Raw genomic sequence first — 16,013 nt, forward strand, 5'->3', positions numbered from 1 at the left:
CCATGTTTTTTGTGTTAATGTGTTCTGACAAGACATGTTGTGTGTGGTTAGAGTGGTTTCCTCAGGACAAAACAACAGGCCTGGAATTCTAATGCTCGGAACCATTCATAAACATTTAACAAGGAGGAAAAGCATTCTCCTGAGAGATGCAAAAGCTGAACATGAAAAACACAGATGATGTCATAATGTTGTATTCCAGCATTAAATATCGGGCAGCATTCCATCAAATAAGCTAAAAACGTTCAGTAATTAAGAAAAAAAAAAATATACTTATAAAAAGCATCTTTTTTCCCTGGACACGCAAACTACAGTGGATTTGATCTTGAACAAAACATTTAGGTCACCTTAAGTATTCAACTGCTCTGTGCATTCGAAATGCTTTAAAACACACTCACACACACACACACACACACAATAAATGTAAAACCCAATCAGAGAAACAACAACAAAGTAACTTTTGAATTGAAGTCATATGTTTAAGCTGCCTTGGAGATCACATAAAAGGGGAAAGTGGAAACATGGAAAATATTTGTCTTTACACTTCTGTTAGGATTTAGATACTTGAATCCATGCATTTTTCCCTACTCTGAGTTTCCACTCAAAACTATCTTGTGTCGTGTTGCTTTCATGAGGACACACCATGTCCATCCATTCAGGATATAATCAGATATTATCTTCCTCTGCCAAGCATGAAGGAGATAGGGAACATATTACTGAATGGCACTTGTCTCCTCACACAGTCTGAGCGATATCAAAGGGTCACTCTCAGATAAAGTTCCTTTATATCCGATTCATTACTGCTCTGGCCGTGAGGTGCGGTACGGTTTGACAAGTGAGGAGGGTGTCTAGTCCATGCTCATTTTGATAATGCTGTCTTCCTCTCTGACCACGTCCTCAGTAAAGAGATATCAAAGATGTTATAGTAACTTTTATATATTTATTTATTTATTCATCCATTCATGCTTTCATATATTCGTTTGTTCATACGTTCATTCATTCACTTCTGTATACATGTATGCTTATATGTATTTGCATATTTATTTATTTACTGTATAACAATATAGTTACCATAATTCTCTATCTCTCTCTTCGTGGTCATTGTCCACGTCCACTGGTTATGGTGTGTCAGTGGCCTGTTTGTGGGGCTTGTGTGTGTTATCGATTGATGGAATGTGTGCAGCTGCATCCCTGATGAGCACGGCAGGGAAGTGCATCCTGCAGATGAACAGCAGTGGGTCTATAATGAGTCAGGCATCAATCAGACTTTACAGTAGCAAGAAGGCTTGGTCAGCAGTTAAACTGCCTTTCCATTGACCCCTTAAGGTGATAAATAAAGCCAATGGACAAAGTTACTGCCACGTGATAGATAGAGTGACTGGTCAGTCTTAGCCGTTTTACACATCTCTACTCTGTGTGTATGCGTACATGTTTTTTCTCTTTCTCTTTCCCCGCTTGATCGCAATTCAAACGTATTTGGTGCATTCGAACAGGAGTCATTCACATTTCACAAGAGAGACTGTTGTTTACTCTCTTTACCACTAGGTGGCACAAAACGATTTGGGTAATTTTGCGATATAACGCTATATTACATTTGTGTAATAGCGTCTGTATAAACGTTAATTATGCTCTCTTGCTGTGATAATTCAAACTCTAAAAAAAATGCCCTTCAAAACTTGAAAACATAACATGAAAACAGCTGCAGAAGCATCCACTATGTTGAGGGAACATTACCAAACATCCAATAAAAATATAAGTTCTATGTTTTCATGTGGGTTCCAAAACACTGAAAGGTTCCAACGAGAGAGTATTCTTTTACATAGTTCCTTGTGTTTCATTCAAAATGAAGCAGACAGCTTTCGTCAAGTCATGAGGTTGTTTTTGAAGTTTTCGTTCATGTGAATATAACTTGGGCATTTCATACACATGTTTTTCATTTTTTTTTTTCAAATCAACATCTTCATTTGACACAGGGGAGGTTTTTACTTAAAAAAGAACGCATTGAAATGGGAAGTAGATTATGACAGGTGCTGTGGCAGGGTGTGAGCGCGTCATATTTGGGGAATGTGTCATTCTCCTGGATTCCACACACTGGGGTACGCTGATTATAGGGTGACAAGCGTGAGGTTGACCACTGGAGCAACCTTTTCCTCCTCAGCTGCCTGTTGTGAGAAACAGTCCAACACGTTGACTCCACGCTTACTCAGACAAGGCTCTGCCTGAGATACAATCATACACTGTTCCAGTGTCATACTCATCACATGCGGTGGTACTGACAGATTACTACAACCACTCAGGCATTTGAACAGTAACACAGGAGCCATTATAGAGGATACAGTTTGACTCCTCTGGTTGGACATGACTGACCATTTCCCATAAACATAATTTCCCTTAGATCATATTGAGGAGGTGGCTGGTCACTGTCTGTCTGCACGTTTGCTTACTTCTATAACAATATGAAGGAGTCATGCAGAACCCAAACACCCGTGTGTATTTGTGGGCATTGTGCATCCAAGCCCTAAGTTCACTGAGACTTCACAACAGGATTCAGGTTTTGGGGGATTACTGTGTAATTTACTGGTCCTCAGAACAGTAGCCTCATCATACTGCTATCATTATACCAGACTACTGTTACTTCCACAATTACTACCTACCACTACTAGTGGGAGCAGCACTCCTGCCACTGCTGCAACAACTGCTACTGCAAAGCAACCGCAGCAGCAACCTCAGCAGCAGCGACAACAACAACAATAATACTTTATCAAAATTTATTGATGATGATGATGATCATGAAAACGATGAAGATGATTCTTCTTCTTCCTCTTCTTCCTCTTCTTCTTCTTCTTCTTCTTCACTTTTGCTTATTATTTTTCACTTTTTTCACTTATTATTCACTTTTAAATGTAGCATTTCTAACGGAATTGTCAACAACTGCATCCTGTCGCTGTGACATTTAGCTCCACATGCAAATTTGCGATGTAGTAGCCTGACTCAGTCAAATACCGAGGCCACCAATCACCGACCTCTGTTTCTCCACAGCTCATGACGCAAATATGTAGGCTACGATAAGACTACCTCACCTGAAATCGCGGCGTGTAGCAATACTTTTGCTCAAAACGCATTCGTATTTTGGGAACAATCCGCGATACTTGTGTTTCCGAAAACAAGGACAACAGCGTGACCCTCAACATTCCAAGAGTGACTCATACAGGTCGGCATCCTGTGAAACGCTCTGAGTCGCAAACAGTTTTTTTCTCACTGAAGAGACCAACTTATTTGCCTGAAGAAAGTAAGCGTTCGCTGTACGCATCTCAAGGGTTGTATCCTCTAGAGCGCGCGAATCTCATGTGTGACAAACCTCGAAAAAATGTGATTTTTTCCGAACCCAGTATCTATCCTCTGAACAGGTAAGGTAAGAATTCATTACTTCAATGTCGTATCGAGCGCTGCGTTAGTTTGTCTTTTATAACCTCCCTTTTCTTATTAATAATTTAAAAATTGATCGTATTTGAGAGGTACTCACAAACATGCCACCTTTTTTCGCTTGGTGGGCTGCTGCACCGCAAAGGTGGCCTTAATATATTTTGTAGGTATGGTCGAATGTTTATAACTGCCGATTGTTCATCTAGTATGTGTTGCCGGTTTCACAAGATGTGTCACTCTCTTTCATGTACTCTGTTTTGTCTGACCATGAAGAAGTATAGAACAAAAATATTTGCATGTCTTTAAAGGCTCGTTTTCATTCTGTGGAAGAAGTCTAACTATCTTTACTTGATTATTTGCACGCGCACCTGCATCCACATGCTGCTTTCAGATAAAGCGTGACAGTGTAATTTTTTTTTTTCAACTGGTTGTGCAGACTTCGTAAAAGTTAAAATAGTGCGTCTTTAGCTATGGAGACCATCACATTGCTTATTCGAGTTAAAATTCGGATTTAGCCTTCTCTTTTATTAGGAGAGTGGACTAACAAAGAGAATTACTAACTGTTATTTTACCAGTCCGCTTCCAGCTGTGATCTCCTCTCCTGTTTTTATGCTCTCTCTCTCTCTCTCTCTCTCTCTCTCTGAACAATCTAAATATTATTTAAATCGTTATGAAAGAACAGCCTGGTGTGTTAGCACAGGAGCAATAAATCATTTCTCTAACGGCCGAAGCTTGCCCGCTTTAATTGAGTTTATCAGCCGCTCCCTTGAGGATGCTGTCTAAAGTTGGACTTGTCATCACAACGGGCATAGGACAGGCAGTCTCCACGATGATTCACCCTGGGCAGGCGTGCATAGTTTCGGATATAGAGGCTGCGGGGCTTTTTAGTTTCGCACATCCAGTGACGAATTACTCATTCGTTGTGAAAGGCGAAGCGTGCCAAAGTTGTACATTACTTCTGGATCTTTGCGACGCGCTGTTACAGTACTTGTACAAGGGATAAGTGACCTCACCGTAATGGCGCTCAGATGCAACGATTGATCCATGTCATTTAAACAGTGCAGTTTGTCTCAGTCACCAAGACCTCTAAAAGTAATTTCGTCCCTTATTTGACTTTATTTTCTAATGCATTCTATTTATAGCAAGTGTCCTTTTTCACAAATCCATGGAGGTTAGAAACTCATAGCCTGAGGGGGTCAAAGTGAAGGTTCCAAGGGCTGGTTTGTCTTTTAAGTGCAAAATCAGATGATGCGGTCAGAGAATGAGTACTGATGACAGTAACCATATGCCATTAGGACAGATGTACAGTGCTGTCCTTCCAAGTCTCTATGATAATATTTTTCGGTATTCATATCAAATCTCATTTACCTGCAGTGTTGGGTTAAATTACAATTATGTTCAGTTGAAATGAGTGTACACGGTCAAAATACAGTAACAAGAAGGAACGGGGGGTGGGGGGTGAGGCATGGGGATAGTTCCATGGTCAGTGGTTAAAGTTTTGAGGTCAACCTCTGTCGGTTTTGTTTGCTTTGTGATGTGACATTAGTGGGTAAAACAAGATAAATCTGGATGCTCATAAAATATGCCACATCAACTGGGAAATATTCCAGATACAGGCAGCATAAGAAAGCAGATACACAAGGGATGTAAGACTGATCAGGGAATAATTCAGTTTAAAAGTAATAGTCGGACAGATTTGGTTAAAAGAACAGAAGACCTCTTCTACTCATTTTGACTCTCAGCCTCTGGTGCAGGTTAATCTGGGTGAAGCTTTGTACATTATTTCCTTGTGCTTTCACTTAACAACATTTTTATATATATATTTTGACTCTCTTTACAGGAACAAAATGAACATCCACTTTTTTGGTGTCACTTGCACCCTCATCATTCTTCAGGCATTGAGGTGGGGGGTTAATGGACAATGCGAAGAACCAGCCGAAAACTTTAAACTGGATACCTCTGTTACCTATGACCTCCCCCACTTTGTGGCTGATGCCCCAGTACAGAAGTTGGTGGTGTTTAATGGAATTGTGTATGTGGGTGCCAATAACAAGCTTTACGCGCTCTCCAGGGACCTAAGGAAGCTCTCAGAGTACAGCCCTGATAGCAATTCACTCCCCAAGTCCTGCCAGATCTGTGCAGACAGAGGCAGCGATGCCAACAACACCAACATGGCCTTACTTCTGGAGACCTACTATGACAACGAGCTGTTCAGCTGTAGCTCTGCTTGCAATGGCGTGTGTCGCCGCCACGTGCTGGAAGATGGACGGCTGGATGCTGAAATAGAGTGTATGTACTCACCCAGTAAAAAAATCCCCAACGACAAAGATTTACGTGACTGCCCGGACTGCGTCGCTGGACATTCTAGAACTCTGGTTCTCAATGTGGAGAGCAATGGCGTGGTGCGATTTTTTGTTGGTAACTCAGAACCCCTGGTCCAGTCCACCGCCTCCTCTCCGGTTCCCCATCTCCACCACACCATTTCTGTGAGAGAAATGAAGGAGACCCAAGACGGCTTTCGGTTCTTCTCTGAGCAGTCCTACATGAACCTGGTGCCAAGCTTGCGCGGACACTACCCTTTGAACTACGTCTATGCCTTCCAGAGCGGCTCGCATGTGTACTTCCTCACCGTGCAACGAGAGGGCGGAGGCTCTCAGGCCTTTCACACACGCATCGTGCGCATGTGCTCTTCAGATCCGGAGTTGCGCCGTTACGTGGAGATGCCCTTCGAGTGTATCCACGCCGACAAAAGGAGGAAGAAACGTTCAGCCCAGGAGGTGTTCAACGTGCTCCAGGCTGCCCACGTGGCCAAAGCCGGACACGATCTTCGGCAGGAGATGGACCTGAAAGAGGACGACGATGTGCTGTTCGCCGCCTTCGCCCGTAGCAAACCAAACTCGCCCGAACCCACAGCCAGCTCGGCGGTGTGCGTCATCTCTCTGAGTGACATCAACAAATTCTTCAAGTACTTCATTCAGAAGTGCCACACCAAACAGGTGTACCACTTCACAGGCTCAGAAGAGAAATTCTGCTACAATCAGGTAAGAGAGGAATGAGAAGTTTTTGAAGTTTTTGTCTGTTTTTTAATGAAAGCAAAGGGAGTAACTGTTAAAGTATTGAGTTTGTAGGAACATAAAACTGGTGTCAGAGAATTATCTGTACTTTTAGAGCCTATACTTGCCAAGTAATTACACTTAAGACTGTAAAATGATCAAAACGCTGTCTAGATATAAGGTCCCCATGGTCTGATGTTTTGACACCACTTTTCTTTGACCTTTGGCCCTTATGGCTTCAGGACTACCTCACCATAAATTGTTTCTTGGACGGTCTTCTACACTTTCTCCCTTTTTTTCCTCTTCATTCATCAGCATTGGCTGGATCAGTCACTAAATCGTAGGATCAATAACATGAATTCAGCTGCTGACGACTCCCGCGAGGGCCCCTGTCAATAAGTGCTGGGGCTAGTTCCTTCCAGATTTCATTACAAAAAAAAAAAAAAAAAAAAAAAAGCAGTCAGGAGAGTTGTTCTCTCGCTGTGTCTGTATTTCCCTCAGGTCCGCTCACAACCAATCACAGACAGTAATGCGTTAGGATGGGTGAACTTGGACAGATAAGAGGATAAGGTCTTATGAACGGAATGGCATGCGTGGCTAAGCTCCAGTGAGCAGCAGTGAATGGTGACACAATAACATGGGTTTAGGAAGGAATGGAGGTATGGATGGAAAATCACACGGTGCACTGCTCAGTCACCTCAGCAAAGCTGTTCCTCATCTCAGTGCCTTTAGCTGCTCCTGAAGGCTCCAGCCCATATAACTTGTGATAAACTTGTTGTCATGACGTAATTGTTTACCAGCCAAGCAGTATTTTTTGTTGTATGGACACCATGTGACAAAAACAGGAATTCCTCAGAAATAATTTGGCTTCAAGACGATTCGTACTCTGCTGTTCGACGTTGACCAATTATAAAGTGATAAAGTGCACAGTCAGACAGTTGTAATGTTGGCTGTGTTGCCCAATCCATTCCCACACGGAACACTGATCAGAACATTTCTGCTCCTGCTGAGCACTGGCACATCTGATTCAATTAAAAACAGAGCATGATGAGTGGCTGATGAGTTCAATCGAGTGTGCTTGCGATTGGCTACACACACACACACACAAAAAAAGAAGTGCAGGGTAGTGGTCTTTGTAGGAACAGATTTAGAAACAGGTACCCTGTGCCAAGGTATGTTTGCTCTTTTCTTTAACTGTTGTATCTGTGAAACCAAGATTGTCCAAATGGAGCATTTTCCAGGCTTGTAAACAAGAACATACTCTCTTTTATCACAGCATTATCTTTTTTTTTTAAGAAAAGGGGAACTTAACATCATAAAACCTTAGATAAAATTCTAGGTGTTTTTCTCTCTCAGATTTATTGCTTAATTAGCTGATTTGGAAGTGGATGTCTGTCTGTGTGAAAATATTTGCCCTTTCAGGAATTCTGGACCACTTTAACCACTCTATGCTCTGCTCTGTGCTTTGTGCCTCACCTGCTGGAAATCACAGAGCTCTTTGGGTCGTTTATCACTTCTGAGGGCCTATGGGCTTCAGCATAGTCCATTTCAAATATTTTTGTTCCCTGAGTGTTTCCTCTAAACATTTTGTCACACGCTGAGAATCATCTGAACCTTTTTTATTTCCCACATGTTGACAAAAAGCAGCCAAAACGGCTTTTAACGTAACGGATCACAGCCACGCTCCGCTGAATCCCATCTAAGAGCGTTACGTGAATTCGATTAGCCTACGTCTGAGAAGTTGGCGTGTGTTTTGAAATAAAACCCAAAGATGGCCAGGGATTATCAGAAGACACACAGTCCCTAACTGAAATATTTATGAGTGAACGTACACCAAGATTCTAGCGCAGCGCTGCGGCGATATTTATTTGCAAGAGACTTGTCTCGAGTGCCATCGGTTTGATTTATGATATCGGCTTCTGCGGCGCACGCCATGTGGTCTCCCTCTCCTCTTATCGTTCCTCACAATACCAAGATAAGAAAGACAATAAAAGCATTAAGCCATAAACACACCAAAAAGCTTTCTTAATGAAGTAGTATAGATGTTGTTATTGTATGTAGATTTAGATGCGTATCAGGGGCGCTACAGGTCGCCCTGCCTCCAGAATTACTCTGTTAAGGAAACCACGTATGCTAAATCATGCAAGATATTGCAGACATAAAGCAAACGTTACAAAATCTAGGGATTGTTAGCGTCTGTCCTTAAGTGCTATTTATTAATGTAAAAGCAAAGTCATATCTGGATCCTAATTAAAGAATGCATGAATTGTGGCCATAATAGACTGCGGGGGGGAGCAATGGTGGAATTTAGAGTTTAAACAAGGCTCTTATAACTATTGATCCGTCAGTCTGCTCTTGAGCTGCAATATTAGTTAATAAAGCAGTCAGAAATAAAAGCCTGAATTTGTGGGGTAATTTAGACTTGCAGTACGTATGTCACAGTTGGAATGTCCCCAACAAGTCTTTGCGCCCTTTTTCATAAGAGCTTGGAGGTGGGTTGGGGCGGGTGAGGGGTGTCTCTGGACTCTAAAAATAACAAAGAACCACATTTAAGGTCAGAATTATCATTGAATTACAATTGATTCGTCAAACAACCAGCAAATGCTGATTGCTTTTAAATTAAATCTGAAGCCTGATTGATTGCGGCGCGTAATATAATTCTAACAGAGGCAGTTTTGATCGACGTGCGTTTTAATTATAACAGCAACGTTAGCTAAACGAACATGCCTTTTAAACAGCGGTTTCACTTTAATAGCTTAACGGCAAAGCATCGAGGTACATTGATTTCTGCTGTTACCTCGCGAAAATTCTCTTACAACATTTTTTGATAGTGAAATATGACTAATTATCAGCATAAAGCAGTCCCTTCAGAATGACGTCCTTTGACTGATACACCGTATCCTGCGTGCTTCACATAACGTACAGAGACATGATGTGATATAGAAGTTGTAGAAGATAGGGTGTGATGGTTGTAGTGTTTACTTTAACATGTTTGATTGCAAGCATGCCCCTGCCTGTTTCTGCCCAGCCCCGCTGCCCAGATGTGATGTTATTGTGCAAAGTGACAAAACTAAGGAGTGTTTGGAGGTCAGAACTCAGCAGTAGGAGGTTCTTCTTCTTCATCATCTGCTGTAATGAAAATGTGTTGCATTTAAGGACAGAAGTCTTGTTGGGTCCTGTCTACCCCTTTCACGATAAGATAAGACACATGCTTGGTTGCACTTCTGTAACTCGTGTATGTGTGCGTGTGTCTATATGTCTACGTGTTTGTATGTCAGTGTGCATCTGTGTGGCTATGTTTGCAACTGCTGAGTTTTCTGCTAATACAGTTTGTTGGTACACACTCACACTCTTCATGCACAACACTTGGCCGTAGATGCAGGTGGATTCTTGCAGCAGCATGTTTTCTCACACAGCCCCCCCCCCCCATTATGAGTTCACGTTGGCAGCCATGCCCTGGCAGGCTCCCTGCGTGACTCTGGACCATAACGGCACAGTGAGGAGACAGAGCAGCTGGCATCCAGGTGCAAGCTGCTTCTCTCTCTTTCCCTTCACTGTTAGGAATACAAGCACCTGTGTTCTGGTCTTTATGACCTCGGGTTTTTTTTTTTCTTCCGTTTTTTTTTTCCATCTTTATTTTGTCCTCTAAAACACTTTATAATCCGAGATGGGTTCATAGAAGTGAATTACAGTGAAGGAAATGTTCATCTTTTAGACACAGATTGAATTTAGTCCCATAAGTGGTTGCTCCATTTGTTTACTCTAGAGCAAAACATGTATTTTCAGCTTCTGTTTTGTGTGTCTGTGTGTCTGTGTGTGTGTGTGTGTGTGTGTGTGTGCTTAGCGCTCACATAAAAACAGATAAGTGCAGAGTCATAACTGATAAATGTCTGCAGTTGCAATCTGTCTCATGGGTGGGCGGTGGTGGGGGGTGCTCACATACACACATTCATAACCTTACAGGAGAACCAATCAAAAGCCCCTCTGTGTCCCATCTTATGGAATGTTAGCTTTCCCTTTTAGCATGCCACTGCTAATTCATCGTGTTGTGTCAGTATCACTCATCCCATTATGGTTGTCATCTCAAGCATTTTGTAAAAGTCCTTCTAATGTCTACCGACGTTTTACACAGTGATATATGCAAAGCAGCACAAATGGACCCAGAAAGATTCCTTAGTAGAGCCTGTAATCTGCCAGAGTGGCCTGACCTTCCTCTTCTTCCACTTTAACTGCATGGTAGCTTCTTGGTTTTGGTGTTTGTGAGAATGCGTGCACATGCACGGACACACACACACACACACACACACCTCTGACTGCAGGTTTGGGAAAGCTGATGGATTAAAGCCATCCTGAACCGCTCTCAATCTCAAAGCTCACTGAAGCAGTAAATGACCTTGTTCAGGTTGCCTGGGAGATCACCCCTGAAATGACGTCATAAAATACCAAAAATGGCCCCAAATCCTCCATTCTGTCTACATTCTAGTGATGTGGTACTTTTTAAAACAGAACTCCAAACTCAGAGAGATTAGATGAAATTAAGCGAATAATCTGGTATAAACAGGTTTAAATAGAGCGAGTTTTCGGTGCAGACTTAGACTGAATCTCCTTCTCTGGCACTTGTTTTGTTTTTTGGGGTTTTTTTCACCACCGTGCCTGACTGGTCACTGGCGCTTTGGTTGGATTTTAACACCAGAACAAAAGGCCCTGTGGCATACCAACTGAATGAATGCGTGTTTAAGCAGTAGAGGAGACGTGAAGGAGATTGAATTGGTCCTGTGTCAACTCGACATTATCACCTCCTGCGCTCCGAAACAATGGGTAGCAAATAAGAGCTTATCTGAGTCAACCCTGCAACACCACTCAGCACTTCAGTCCGCACTGACTAAGCTTAGTCCTCTGTACAGGCAGCCAGTTAAAGAACCCTGTGAGAAGAAAACACGTTTTCACCTGATATATGACTGTTGGAGGTTTTCTTTGTGGAGCTTTAAAAAGCATTTGGTCAGATCACTAAGTGAATGAACATTGAGTAACTCATACAGAGCCAGTAAACATGTTTTTTTGTTTGTTTGTTTTTCCTACAGAGATAATCTCTTTTTTTCCTTTCTTTGGGTTTGGACATAAAAGCCCAGGAAGAAAGGAGTGTGATCTATTTTTCTAAAAGGCAAGCAGATTTAGGGTTTTTTGGGGGGGGATTGAAGGAGGGGCATGTATTTTTCCAGGGGCTCACCAAAAACTCAACATCTCAATTTGGTCCTGTTTTTGTGAACACATGAGCTATCTCAACTGAGAACAAAGACTTTTACTCCATTGTGTTCAATACAGGGGGCACAAAGCCAATTCAGGGGGTTACAAAGACAGAATATTCGCCAAAGGCTGTGACTGAGCTGGATATATGCCTTCATTCCCAAAACCAAACAAAAAAGAAAAGGAAAGAAAAAAACAGATGTGTTTTAATAATGTACTATTCTAACCATGATCCCAGAAGATCCCTCATGTGTGAAAACTGTCGATTAAGTAAGATGCCAGCCTCTAGTGGTTTTACAAGTGTGGACTGATAGCTCAATGATGCATTGTTCCACAGCAACCCAGATCTTTGTGAATTACAAGTGCAGTGGGTTGTTTGCCATTTGTTGTATGTTTTTACACTTAAAGCAGCGTAACAGTTCGCTGGCAATGAAAATGTATGTCATAAAAGTGAAGGATGCCACCTGTGTGCTGGATCCATATACAGCGGTGGACTATGTTTACCATGAGGAAAAACTGCAATGCTCCAATCATTTTTTTTGCCCCCCTTGGAGTGTTTTTGACAAATGTCTGGCGTTAAGTAGAGCCTCTGCCAGTTCTGTTCTTGATCTTTGGTCTGTGGTCTTGTGTGCATATGAGTGCATGTAAAAGCACACATACACAGCCAGGCTGTCAAACTATGACTGTTCACAAAGGTGAGGATTGTGTGGAAATGCACAAAATTTGAGCAGTGAGTACAGGATGACTCAATGTAGTCAGACATATGCAAAACTGAAAACTGATCTTGTTCTGACTTCTTCTCATTCTAACAAAGGGGAGTTTAATTATTGTAATAGAGAGGAGATATCAGAGACACACACAAGGCCAGCCTCTGCACTGAATCTGAATTATGTGTATTTTAACTCTAATCCACATTAGAAAATATCACTAAGATTTCCTCTTCTTTTTTTCTTTTTTTTTTTTAAAGAAACACCATTGTAATTTGTAGTCGTAAGACGCTCAATACTAATTGTACGCGTGCTCAAAATATTTCATGGCTATTCAGTCATATACCAGACATTGTAATTAAATTATAAACAGTCAACTTTAATGGTCATTTAATCAATTAGACATTGTCTTCTATGCCTTCCTGGTTTTACAAGTTTGCGGTTAGCTTCTTGAAATGAACAATGGTTGTGTTCAATAATAATAATAGAATTAGTGCCAATTAAGTTGATTTCCTCACGAGTAAGTCATGCTTGGAGTCCGTTTACAGTTCCCTGCTTGCAAACAGTCCTTTTGCTCTGAAAAAAAAAAAAAAAACTTCTGCCCTCTGAAACTGTATACAGGCATTGTTGTGGTTTCCAAAAAGCAGCATGCTAGACGTGTTCATGAGGTCTTTCTACTTTTTACACACGCTCTGAGCATGCTCCGTTTTGTTTATCGATTTCCACTTCAAGTTCAGCTCTAGTAAACGTGTGGGCATGAGCACAGACATGCTCTCGGCTCCCTGACTTACTGCAGGAAAACTCGTCTCACCCCGTGTGTCAACAAGGAGGAGGGAGTTAGCACTGACATCTCTGAATCCATCACCACATTAGAAATCTGTTAGAGCGCTACCCATGCCACGACACGGGCCAGCACGCCAGTTTAAACAGCTTAGCAATTAGCTTATCACTCCTTAAAACTTCTTTTATACAGCACAGCCACCAGTGGAAACAGTAAACTAATAAGTTGCATTGTGCCTTAAGCTCCCATCCCTAGCTTGAAATATTGTGAAATTTCAGAGAAGTTCTCATAGCCTGTGGCCAAAAGTTCAGCCATTAAGGGATTTTGTGTCTCTTCTGTTACAATGTCTGTGTCTATAAAAAAAAAAAATCTGACGTGTGACAGCTTTGTTTTTGGCAGCAGGCACAAGATCTGACTCATCAGTGAAAAGAAAAAGACGCCCGGTGCGAAATGGAATTTATTAGTCCTAACTGTTTGTAAACAAGGTTTTCGTACATTCTTCATGCTGCTTGTCTGAAAGAAAATTATCTTTGGACTATTTGGCAGTTTGTTTGTTTTTTTTGGCCCAAGAAGTCGTCTTTTTTCCAAACTAGAGTAGGTTCCATTGCCTTAAGTTTGTCTATGGTGGGTGGATCCGTTAAAGTGTCTTCAGCGTGCCTTCCTGTAATGAATGGACGTTTGCACTAATGCTTTAAACAGACGTACAGTGAATCAGTAATTGATGAGTGGCCAGTCCCTGGAACGATCCGGACTCTAAATTATCCATTTGTGATTGTCTGTTTCTCTAATTGAATGGATGTGCAACGCTCACAACAGCTTCCATAAATATGTTTGCATGCCTCTGGTCTGTACTAGAGTAAACACAGAGAATGGTAGTTTCCCTTCTTTTGCAAAAGGGATCCACCTCCAAGACCCAGTATTGGTTGGAACAGACGTTCCTTATTGAGGACATTTTTCCTAAAAAGTTACTGGCTTTTCTTCATTGTTTTTTTGAGGTGAGTGGGTGTTGTGATTTTGCTTTGTTACATTTTCTTCACCTCTGTCTCAGTTCGTTTTCTCTGTTCTCCTCATTAAAGTGTATGCTGGTATTACATTATATATTTATAAATGATAACGATTCATAACTCACTAAATTATAGGAAATGGTAATAATGAACATTTTGGTAAAGTCTCTTTTTCTAAAATAAGAATAAATCTTTTGAAAAATGAAAGAGATGGAATCTGGCGCATAACTTCAGTAGAATCATACTCGCTGCGATGAGGAAGACTAAAAGTATGAGTGCAGAAATTTTTCCACACGCAGGGGTCTGCGCAGTCGAACTGTAAGTAACGACCGAGTGGTAGTGATAGTAAGTGTTAGTCGCTGAGCTGGCCCGTGTATTGTTTTGCAGGAGGAAACCCAAGAGAGGAACAAAGCCTTTTGCTGACAGATTGCTTGACTGTTGAAGTGAGCGAGGGAGTGGAGTCAAGTCTGTTTGGGAACGGGAGCAAAACAGGGGGAGGGTTCCAGGAGAATTATGGTGGAAAAGAATGGAAGGAGAGTGATGAAAGGATAAGGAGAAGGATTAGAAGGAGCAAATGAAAGGAGAAAGAAGCAAATCTGAAATAAAGGTAGGAGTTAGAAGAGGAGCCTGGAAGCAGAGGGATGTAGCCAGAGTACTGGGGTGTGTAAAGAAAAGAAAAGAAAAGAGGTACAGAAGAGCATGACATGGATGTGTTATTTCATCCATATGCCGTGTGCCCTGATCAGCATCCTCGTATACCCAAATCTGGCACTCGATGCGTGGACACCTTGGCGCCTTCAGCAGGGTGAACTCTGGGATATTGTCAGCTTCTCTGATTGCCCACACCACTGTGACCCCTGTGACCCAGTAATCTAATCAAGTCTCAGCTTTAGCAATCCCCCATTCCCCAGCAGCCTCCCAAACAGCAGAGTCAGGTTGCTCTGTAACGTGCCGTAAAAAAGCCCAGGTGCCCAGTAACAGCCTCTCCCGTACACAGGCACACGCGCACACACACACACACACACACATACACGCACGCACACACATACATGCACACACACACATACACTCACGCACACACACACGCACACTCACGCAAATGCACACATTCGCTCAGAGCAAACGCGCAAGTTGGGCGGGTTGTATTGAATTAGTGGGTTTGTTATTTTCGTCAAAGGGCAGCTGACAGACAACAGAAGCGCTGAACTGTCAATCTTCAAAAATCTTGAGAAGGCCACGACTCTGCAAGCCTTCCCTGGACCCACTGCACACAGGCCCCAGGGTCAAAAAGGAGTGTATGGAGGTAACATTTGTGCCTGCGTAGATCTCCTTACACATACACACACACACACACACACATGCATACATACACACACACTCATACACACACACAAGTTTGTATTCATATCTAAATGAGGAACTCCCACTGACTCCCACTTTTCCGTAACTAAAGAATACCAACCTAACCCTAACCCTAACCCTAATCCTAACCAAAGAACTCTTTTTAGGTTTACCATTAACAACAGTATACTTTAGAAAAACTTTGTTAACTTAGTGGGGAACAGCATTTTGTGCCCCACACCGACTTCATTCCCCACACTGTGAGTGTGCAGTCAGGTCGCGAGCCCCAGTAAGCTAGCTCTACCTAAAATACACGCACACACACACACACACTCGCACATAGGCACACACACACTCGCACACACACACACACGCGCGCACACACACTCATACAGAAACACATACATACATACATATATACACTCACACTCATCAAGAGTTCTGTGAGGTGATGCCAAAGGCC

The 16,013-nt window shown here is 42.2% G+C and overlaps 1 protein-coding gene across 1 annotated transcript in view; it reads left to right on the top strand.

Annotated features, from left to right (window-relative positions):
• The first annotated feature begins 3,163 nt into the window (after positions 1–3,163).
• Positions 3,164–16,013, top strand: part of met (MET proto-oncogene, receptor tyrosine kinase) — a 42,395-nt gene continuing 29,545 nt past the window's right edge. The window contains exons 1-2 of the mRNA XM_030769179.1: positions 3,164–3,404; positions 5,261–6,461. Of these exons, the coding sequence (XP_030625039.1) occupies positions 3,343–3,404; positions 5,261–6,461 (1,263 nt within the window). The 5' untranslated portion in view covers positions 3,164–3,342. The remainder of the gene's footprint in view (positions 3,405–5,260; positions 6,462–16,013) is intronic.

Source organism: Chanos chanos, chromosome 1 (assembly GCF_902362185.1).
Source record: "Chanos chanos chromosome 1, fChaCha1.1, whole genome shotgun sequence".
In the NCBI taxonomy this organism is placed as follows: Eukaryota; Metazoa; Chordata; class Actinopteri; order Gonorynchiformes; family Chanidae; genus Chanos; species Chanos chanos.